General features: G+C 35.7%; 1 protein-coding gene across 1 annotated transcript; it reads right to left on the bottom strand.

Annotated features, from left to right (window-relative positions):
* Window positions 1-1,285: 1,285 nt before the first annotated feature.
* On the bottom strand, window positions 1,286-8,785 carry LOC110786617 (kinesin-like protein KIN-13B). Its single transcript, XM_021991168.2, has 12 exons — window positions 8,398-8,785; window positions 7,712-7,924; window positions 6,674-6,859; window positions 5,999-6,100; window positions 5,724-5,801; window positions 5,562-5,643; window positions 4,776-4,935; window positions 4,380-4,682; window positions 3,235-3,453; window positions 2,431-2,782; window positions 2,280-2,345; window positions 1,286-1,929 (listed from the first exon to the last, which is right to left on the bottom strand). Exons 1-12 carry the CDS (start codon window positions 8,503-8,505, stop codon window positions 1,750-1,752), a joined length of 2,049 nt encoding a protein of 682 aa, XP_021846860.1. The 5' UTR covers window positions 8,506-8,785; the 3' UTR covers window positions 1,286-1,749.
* Window positions 8,786-9,919: the final 1,134 nt, after the last annotated feature.

Genomic DNA, 9,919 nt, shown 5'->3' with positions numbered 1-9,919 from the left:
CTTCTTCATCAAACTTCAATTCATGTTCACGATTTCAATTCACTCGAAAATCTGGGTTCGAATATTTGGGGGTTTGAGTTAGCAATTGATATTTGATGAAAATGGTTTGAAGAAAGGAAAAATTGTGGTTGGTTTCACCATTTTGATACCCAGAAAAAAAGGGACTTGAGATTGAGAGGAGAGTGAGAGAAGAGAGGGGATTTAGAGTTAATTAGGGTTCATTAGGTGTTATTTAGGATTAATTAGGCTAATTAGTATTTAATTAGGATTAGTCGGATAAATTAAGAGTTAATGTTAACGGAGTTAGACTTCCGTTAAGTCTAGGGGCATTTGGTGCATTTAAGTTTAAATAGGGGTATATTATGTGATTTGAAACGCGCAGGTGTATTTGGTGCGTTTTGTGAAACCTCAGGGGTATTTCATGAAAAAACCGATTTATAAATAAATGTTAACATGAAGTCTAAACCAACTAAATTTTTATTTGATTTTTTATTTTCTATGGAATATTTTGAAATATATAAAAATAAATAATTAGGACAACTATGAAGAAACATGATGTCATGTATCTCATAAGCATCAACTATAGAAATACCTTGCATATATGGCTGCTTATATCTAATTTGGTGTTATTAATTTGAAGCATTTAGTTCCACTAGAAAACAAATTATACAATTGTAAGATGATCTAATTGAAAAATTACTTGGCATGATAAATGACGTAGTGTGTCTGTGTAGTTGACAAACTTAATTGATGTTTTTCACTTTAAGGTATACATGCATTTCGTCAAATATTGAGCTCAAGAAAAATCTAAAATTTTAACTATTCAATGTAGCCATCGGGGCATCGCTCGGGCCACACACTAGTTAAGTCATTAAAAGGGCACAAAACCTGATTTCATGAAATTACGCGCAGTAAGAGAAAGTTCAGAGATTTTTTAATTTTTTTTGGTTTTTTTGTTAAACGATTGGCATTTTAAGAGGGAAAATGGGTGTGGTTAGCCAAGTTGAAGAACATTGTGCCTTTCACATGCAAGTCAATGGCCGGAAAGCTCAAGTCAACACCTGAAATGAGCAATTTGTTGTGTCTCGCAATTTTTTTTAGTTTAAGGTCTTACTTGGCAAAAAAAAATTAAAAGGTTATTTCTCGCAAATTTTGGGTTATAAAAAAGTTATTTTTAGCAAATTTGCCTTAAAATTATAGTAAAACACTAGTTTTCTCAAAAAAATAATTTTTTTTTGATGTCAACTCTGTATTTATTAAAAAGTTACAGAAAGTAACATTGAGATCGATAAAGAACAAACATTTCATGTATTAAAGTGATATAGCAAATGATGCAAAATGATCATAGTAGTGATACACAATGAACCATATCGACGAAGGGCCGTGATGGCCATTAGCTGCAAAGTTATCCTGCAATACCATCAGCTATCTTGTAAATCACACAAAAAAGCTCATAGCTGCCAGTAATAATATACTGATATACAATGATCAAGAGAGGCTATTTTACTAGAAAGCTTTACAAATACATGTTTAGTATATCTATAAATAACATATCCTCTCCTGAGTCCTCGCCACAATAGGGAACAATTACACGAAGAGAATGAGCAGGACTTTTCCAACAGCAAAGATCATTCTGAACTTAGTTGCAGCTGAACTTAAGCTTGTTGATAAACAACTGATTGTGTTACATGATGCAGAAAGCTGGTTTATGAAATTCAGCTTCTTCAATATATAATAACACGGATGGGATCAATAGCCTGTTGATGATACTAAAATATTGCTATCCTTCAATCGTCTTTGGAAATTAGCTAAGCGTGTCTGCAGCTGTAAAATACCAGAAGCCTTCTGAGATAAAATGGAATTGAGTCTAGTGATGTAATCATCTAGCTGATTCCCTGGTTGATCTGCTTCAACCAACAAATTCATCTCCTGCAATTTCAAAAAAATGATTAAAGATGGTTTCAGGCTTGAGCACATAAGAGAAACTCCAATTGTGAGTTACAAGGTGGTTTGGCTAAGTTTGTCACATCAAATTTCTAGCTACAATTGATTTAAGCTACAAATTTTCACATTTGTGGGTTACAATACCTTTTAGCTCACTATAATATTTAATTTAAATAATTTACTTTTTTGAGCTACCTGCCCAAAATAGCTATAAGGTTTTAACAGCTACTTATGTCCATTGTTTAACCATTGGAGTCGTTCTAAAATCTAAACAACATAAGTTGAGGAAAGAAGTAAGAGGTTCAGTTGAGTTCACACCATTCTCATTTACATACCTCTCTTACAATATCCATAGTCTCCTCAACTTGTCTCCGGTGAGCATTGACAAGATCCTCTTCCTCCTGTACAAAAAATGAGATTATATCCTGGTCAATAAAAGATGCTTCATTTTCAGATTCAGTACCATGTCCACAGAAATCATTTCACCTGCAAAAGGTCATTCAAATCATCATCATCTGAATCAAGGTTCTTTGTCTCAACTTTGGACACGTCTTTCCTTTTTGCCTGGCCCTTGGCAGTTCTTGTTTTATCCTCAGAAGCAAAGGCACTTGAGTCAAGCTTTCCATTTTTCTTCCAAGCAACTTTTGATTGATCATATGTATCTTCTGGAATATCATACTCTTCTCTCTCAACTGGTTGGGGCCAAGCATCATTACTTTCATCCTTGAGCACATACGGTAAACTACCAGACAATGGCAAATTTGTTGATTCCCTTAGATTTGCAATAGGAAGCGAAATCTCCTTTTTATTATTGTTTCCTTTAGAAAGGCTCTTCACCCTGTAGAGAATTGGAGAAATTTTCTCTTAAACTCCGGAGGCTGGTGAAACTTTTTGGAATTTCCATTTACTCTTGTAGTTAAAATATAGTGGCGCAATCACATTATCAGATAATCTCCACTTACCGGGAAAAAAGAAAGTTACTAGATATTCATACAAAATTACAAAGTAATATACAGCCATGAGCCATCAAAAAAATCAAAGTAATTTAGGGTTGGTAACAATGGAACATTATCAGTTTGAATATCAATTTTAATTAATAATAATACTCCACTCCGAATTAGATTAAGGTGATTAGTTTATTTTTCTAATACGGAGTATAATTATATTAAAATTGTTACTTAAAATACTTATACTCCCTATAATGATATTCGATCACCATTAAAATGAACAAACTACTTTATTTACAGTTAGGTTATTCAGTGCAAGCTCAAGTCTATCTCAAGAAAATACCTGTCAGCATATCTCAGCGTGTTAAGAGTATGTTCACATGAGCCTGAGCTTGGGGAAATGCAAGAGATCATTACAGTCCTTGAATTTCCAACAAAAGAATCCCTCAACACCTCAGTCAATTTACTCCCTCTGAAAGGTATATGATTTTGGTCATTGTCAAGAGCTCTGATGCATTCCTTCAAGGCAAGCAAGCTTTTATTGATTTCAGCTCCTTCTATCCTGTAAAATAGAATTTGTGAAAAGGTGCAAGGGTAAGATATACAGCAATATATTATGACTATGATAGGCGTAGCCACCAAAGGTTTGAGAATCGAACTTGAGACATCAAAACTGCACATCTGCAGTTGTCGGACAGTGAAAATCAATATCTCCCTTAACTAAAATGAGTGTAATGAGTTGTATTAGACTAGACTATTAATTGGAGTAGGTGCCCCTTATACACTTCATCTTTTGACCCTTAATCTCCATGATTATGGAGACTAAAAGATCATTTTCTCATATATATGCCCTTAAATTACTTGAGAAGTTACCACCACAACATGATTTGGCTTTTTAGGCTCACGTAGAGTACAAGAAGAAATCCCCCCCAAAGATCAAGACAGTATGTTGTCCTCCAAATGAGCGTAATCGGAGGTTTTACGAATGGAATTAATCGGGGCCTACACGCTTCCTAAGTAGGAACTTTATCAATTTTTTAAAAGTTATCATTCAATATTAATTTGGGTCTGAACATGAATCGTCCAAGATAAATCATGTTCAATTCAGTTCCTCTGAGAGTGTGCAAGTTAATAACTCCAGGCTACTGGTGAGATCTATGGACCTATCTGTTTCGAAGATATGGATGCAATGCACCACATTTTGGGTCTGAACCAGAAACAAAAATATACTTCATGCTTTTTTTTTTATGCCTTTGATGTTTACTGATACAACAAAGATCTTCTTAAGAAAAAACAGAGGATATCAAAATCCTATACCTAAAGATAAGAAATATGGTGAGGTCAATAAAGAAATCGGACATCTTTTGAGCGTACTGACAAATTTACACAAAAAGAAACAGCATCACGGTTTACAATGATAGAATGATGGTGTCAATTTGACTATAATTTTAATATCGGAGGCTCAGAGGAAGAAGGGGCATGCATTACCTGGTCTGCTTATCATTATCTGTGGTATCTGCACCACGTTCACTCCCAGCAAGATCAATGAAGGAAAGTTTTCCAACAAGTCGAGGAGGTTTCGACTCAGCACCTTCAATTGTTCTTTTGATAGCAAGCTGAAGTATAGCATGTGAGCGAGAAGACTCTTCGTTCGCACCAGTAGTGCCAGTACTTCTGGTGGCGCTTCCTCTCTCTATGAGCTCCTTGATCATCTCCACATCAGACACTTTGTATTCTTGCAATCCTACTATGCACACTTGTTGTTTTCCATCTTCTCTCATGCAGAGTTTTCTACAAATTGGAGCAATTATTCGCTTTAGAATATATGTAAGCATGTCTTGTAAGAAGTGCAAAAATTTATAATGAAGATAAGAGGCAACTCACTTTCTCTCATTAAGTAGATCGTAAAGCTTTCCACCATAAATCTCAAAGAAGCTAACAAACAAATGAAAACCCTGGTTTTTGTAAGTGTGGTGCATTAACCGTAGTATATCTCTGGAGGCTTTAAGGGGCAATGGTTTCATTGTATAAGTCTTTCCACTTCCTGGAATGCAAAAACAGCACTTAGAAAGATAATTTTCATGTTGGGCACCTCTAAATCAATTCAGCATTACAATCCACATGAATGTTCAACACTTGAACCACCAGTTAATACTAACATAAACAAGCAATTGGAGAGACACATATATTAAATTGATAACAACCTTAAAGTCAAACCCATTACTAGGTATCCTTTACAATGAAGGAAAAGGCGGAGAATGAAAGGCTAAATCAAGTCTCTAACAGCTTAACCATTTCAGAATTCAGTTTTAAAATACTCTCAATTCCATCCTTTGACTATATTATCACGCTTCATTTCTCCTATTTTATCTTATGATACATATCAGTTTTGAGCTTTGGAGCTGGTCTCAAGCCTTATCCAAGCAGGAGCTGAACATACAAACGAAAAGGTCCAAAGCCTCATGGTGAACTATTGAGCATACAAACGAAAAGGTCCAAAACTATGCTTGAATTGTTTCCAGCTAAATAATGCGCAATGATGGAAACCAATCAAATGAACATAATTAAGCCTAAAATTATTAGGCAGAAAACCAATATACAGATGGCATTCAAAGCTTTATTTTACAACGATAGCACACTGTCAACCTAAACTAGGAATCATGGGCTTACCTGTTTGGCCATATGCAAAGCACGTGGCTTTTGTGCGCTGAAAAATTATAGGTACAATAGGCTCCACAGTTTCATGGTAGACCTGGAACAAATAGAAATATTAGTAATTTATATGAAAGCCACCGCCAAGTATATTATATCATCCCTTTTCCGCCATCTCACCTCATCATTTGAAACTTCCTCATTCAGCACTGCATCAAAAACAAAATTATGCCTGTCCACATATTCAGTCAGGTCAACCTGTCCAAGCATTTTAAATTTTCAGTATGGGCATAAGTTTTAGCAATTGCATGCAGACCTACAAAGAGGTCAGCAGCACAGAGCACAAGTCATGAAAATTTCAAGCAGTTGCAACAATCACTTAAGTAGGGCTTTAGGGAAGCATCCCAACGAGAAAGGTGATAATTAGTTACAAGCAAACAATATAATAGACTCACCTTCAATTTAGTCTCATGAACTGTTAGAGAGTTGCCAAGTGTATCGATAATGTCTTCCTCATTCTTTGTCATCTCTTTTTTGTTAAGAGGCCTCTTCCGAACCTGCACATGCACATGGGAAATTTGATAAACGAATCAACTCAACCAAATAAAAGTCACAAACGGACGATTGCATAAACATACCATCACTAATTCCTCCATAAGCCTAAAACCAGACAACAAAATTAACTGAATGTTTCTCTTAAGTAGAGAATGATGTTACTTTATGAGTAATAGCCAAGCGACTTCTGTAGCCGTTTAGCATGTATTTTACTCACTGTTTATGGAGTAATGGCTACCAAGCAACTTGCATATTGTAAGTATTGTTCAGAAGCTTCAGTTTTCTGGAGTTTACAAGCAATAAATAAGAAACAAGATGTTTTTCCAATATATACAAGCATACATCGTCAACCTTTAGCATTCCATTCCCTTATACTGCGCTTCGCAGTTTCCAATCTGTTATAAGTTATAACACTTCCCTCCCCATGTATTGTTCGTGGAACTGGTATGCGATCTCCAGACAAGGATGGATCCATTATTTTCACAGACAACTTAGCGTCTTACCATATGACAACAGTAAGAAAAAGGATGAACAGAATGCAAGATTCATATTTATGAGGGATGAAAAAAGCATACCACAACTTTGATTTTTGCAACAGAACTGGCTTTATCCTTATCCACAGCAATACTTTTCAAAAGATTGTTCTCTTGCATACCACGGACTCTATTAGTCCCATTCTGCTTGGGAATTTCAAAGTCGTCAAAACTTCGTCCCTGAAAGGATTGATTAAAAGAACCATTGTACTGACCAGGAGGAGGCATCTGCAGTATTACAGACAGCAAAACAATTACTGGAAGCAACATCAAAAAAATGGGCATGTTATCATGAATAGTTTCTCCAAACTACCAACATATCTCAGAATGTCAATCTAACTAAACCACATAAAGTACAAGCATGAGTACACCAGAACCTGGAAACCAAATGGTATGTCAACAGGTTGGCCTATTGATCGACTCCATAGTCTTCCATTCTGACTGATGTTTTTGAAAGATTTTTCATCCCTAATTTCAGAGTTCAAATATAAATGATTGTAGACCCAGAAAAGCTAATGGTTTCCAGAATGACCGTTTGGAAAGCAAAGTTGATAAACCACTTACTAACTAATGTCCTACCATGTTACAATACCATAACAAGTAACAAATACACCCAACTGCCAAGAAAGAGCTCAATTCACCTACTGAAGTAGGGTGACAGACCTGACAGTTTATAAGTAAAGAAACACATATGTTGCTAACATTCTACAAAGACTCTATAATTATCATCCACCGAATCTTCCAAATTAAAAACTGCTGAGAGTGCTGACCTTGCCTCAATAGTAATCTTTCAAATTTTAGAATAAGCAATGCTATAAATGACTACACGGTAATCCTATAAAATAATAAAAAATAATGTCAATCAATAATATAAACTAGTGTACATTGACATAAACCAAACTGATGTTATGCAATGTGATTACAACATAGCATCCTCATCTTTAAAGCAACACCCCAGTTACTTAAACTTCACTCCTTAACCAAATAATTAATGTTGTATATGAATATATAATATTATATAATCCAATACCAGACCAAAAAATTCATTGAGAGAGACAGGGAGATCAATTAAACACCCACCTCAGTCAGAAGCTCAGTATCATGAGAGTGAAGATCCAAAAGACCGGGGCTGAACTCGTTCGGCGATATCTGGCCTTCACTGTTTTTCCTCGAAATTCGAGATGGATTCACCGGCGGCGTTGATGGCTCTGTATAAAAGTCCCCACTACCATTACCATATCCCCTCTGCCCATTTCTACTTCCCCTTGTTCCTTGCCCATAATACCCATATTCCTGCATTCATCAATCCCTATCATCAGACTAAACTCCCCAAACCTCCCAAATTTCACACTAAAAAAGATGAATTCAGCACAAAATTAACCCAGAAATTCAGTACCCAGAAATGCAAACCAACTCTAAAGCACATGAATTTGGAGTAGTAATATTACATCAACTTAAAAAATTAAACAAACCCAAATTTAACTCTTTTATGATCAGTCAAAAAATCCAAAACCCAGACAAATTCTCCCAAAAATTCAGCAGCCAACCAATTCGAAACAACATAAATTCGGAAATGTAGATTGAATTAACTCAATTCACACTCAATCAAACAATCCAACGCCCAAGTAAAACCCAACACAAAATAATCCCAAAAATTCAGTACCCAAAACTTTAAATAACCTCAATATCATATAAACATGGGAAATGCTGGATTCAATCAATTCAAATAACTTCCAAATTAGTGAAATTTAGGGTTCAGATCTAACCTGTTGAGCTCCATTAGATTGAGCCCAAAACCCATTATCCAAGAAATTATCAGAATGCTGTCTCTGATGGTGCGCAGTTGAAACCCCAGATCTCCTATTATTGTTCATCTTTAAATCTCACTGTAAAAAGAAAACTAAAACTTCCTCTCTCCTCAACTTTCTAGAGAGATAATCAAGCAACCATGAACACAAATTGAGGGAAACTTCTTAGCAGTTACTCCTCCAAATTTCAATGGATTTGTCGTTGATGTTGTTGTTGATTTCACTGTCACTTAATTTTGTGGAGGAGAGAGAAACTAAGAAAGTTAGGATTCAAAATTTTTTGAAGAGAGGGGAGGTGGCACGTGCGAAATGCATGGCACACATGTAAGGTGTTTTATTGGATTTAAAAAAACTTAAGAGGAAGACATTCTTGAGATGAGAGAGGCCCAATTGTTTGAATTTTTTTGGCATGTATTGACCGTTGCCACATGGTGGGGCCCGCTTTTTAAATTTTGCTAAAACACCGTTTTTAGTACTACTCTGTAATACATTATCCAAAATTAGACCTGATCAAGAGGCGGGCCGGGCTGAAAACATAAAATCTGTTTATTATGTCGGGTCAGGTCAAATTATCGCACCAATTATTTGTCTCCAAAACCCATTATTTCGTGCCAAAAATAGTGGGGTTTCGGGACGGGTTAAATATATAATAAAAAGGAATTTTTATCAGAAAGGACCTTTTATAATCCAAAAATTGTGAAAAAGGACCTTTTAAAAAAAAAGTTGTGAGAAATGATCCAAATCATGTTTTTTGTTGTGAATAGGGACCAAGACCCATTTTCCGGCGGTCAAACCCAATTTTCCAGCGTTGACCTCCACGTGCACGGCACGTGACACATTTTAACGATTTTTTTCAGGTTTTCCCTCCAAGAATTCCCCCCTACTCAGAAACTTCTAAAAAACCGGTTTCTCTCTCCTCTCTACTCTGTCTTCTTCCTCCATTTTTTCTTCAATTCGTTCTCCGTAATTAAAAAAAAAAAAAAGATCGCTCAATCCTCAAGGAAGACTCATACCTAATCTCACTTGCTTTGCTTTCATCAACACTACAGTTCACTGATTCTACCTCAAAAACTGAAGTAGGCGAGCATGAATCACCCTAGGTTCAAATTTCACTGGAATGTTAACCCCTTCATTCAACGACATAACACTCTAAATTCCACTGCTATTAGGGCTGAGCACGGATCGGATATCCGATCCGAAATCAACATTCGGATCGGATATCCGTATCCGAATATTCAGATATTTGATATCCGAATCCGATCCGAAAATTTCGGATATCCGATATTCGAATATCCGGTTTTTTCCGATCGGATAATCCGGATATCAAATATCCGAGAAAAGTCCTGCCAACTTTTTTCCTGCTCACATTTTAAATTATTTTGTACAAACAATTTAATAAACAACAAATTTCAAGGATTATTTCACCCTAAAAATATAATAGCGCAATTGTATTTGCCACGAAGCCACAACAAACTTCCCA

Source organism: Spinacia oleracea, chromosome 4, assembly GCF_020520425.1.
Source record: "Spinacia oleracea cultivar Varoflay chromosome 4, BTI_SOV_V1, whole genome shotgun sequence".
Lineage (NCBI taxonomy): Eukaryota > Viridiplantae > Streptophyta > Magnoliopsida > Caryophyllales > Amaranthaceae > Spinacia > Spinacia oleracea.
This window is presented reverse-complemented; position numbering and strand designations above follow the sequence as displayed.

What these genes read in the sequence shown, in the direction of transcription:
- LOC110786617 (XM_021991168.2), bottom strand. Translation starts at nt 8,505, where the DNA reads ATGAACAATAATAGGAGATCTGGGGTTTCAACTGCGCACCATCAGAGA. An exon ending in GATAATGATAAGCAGACCAG is followed by an intron (nt 3,454 to 4,379) that starts GTAATGCATGCC and finishes TCTATTTTACAG; the next exon opens with GATAGAAGGAGCTGAAATCA. An exon ending in ACGCTGAGATATGCTGACAG is followed by an intron (nt 2,783 to 3,234) that starts GTATTTTCTTGA and finishes AATTCTCTACAG; the next exon opens with GGTGAAGAGCCTTTCTAAAG.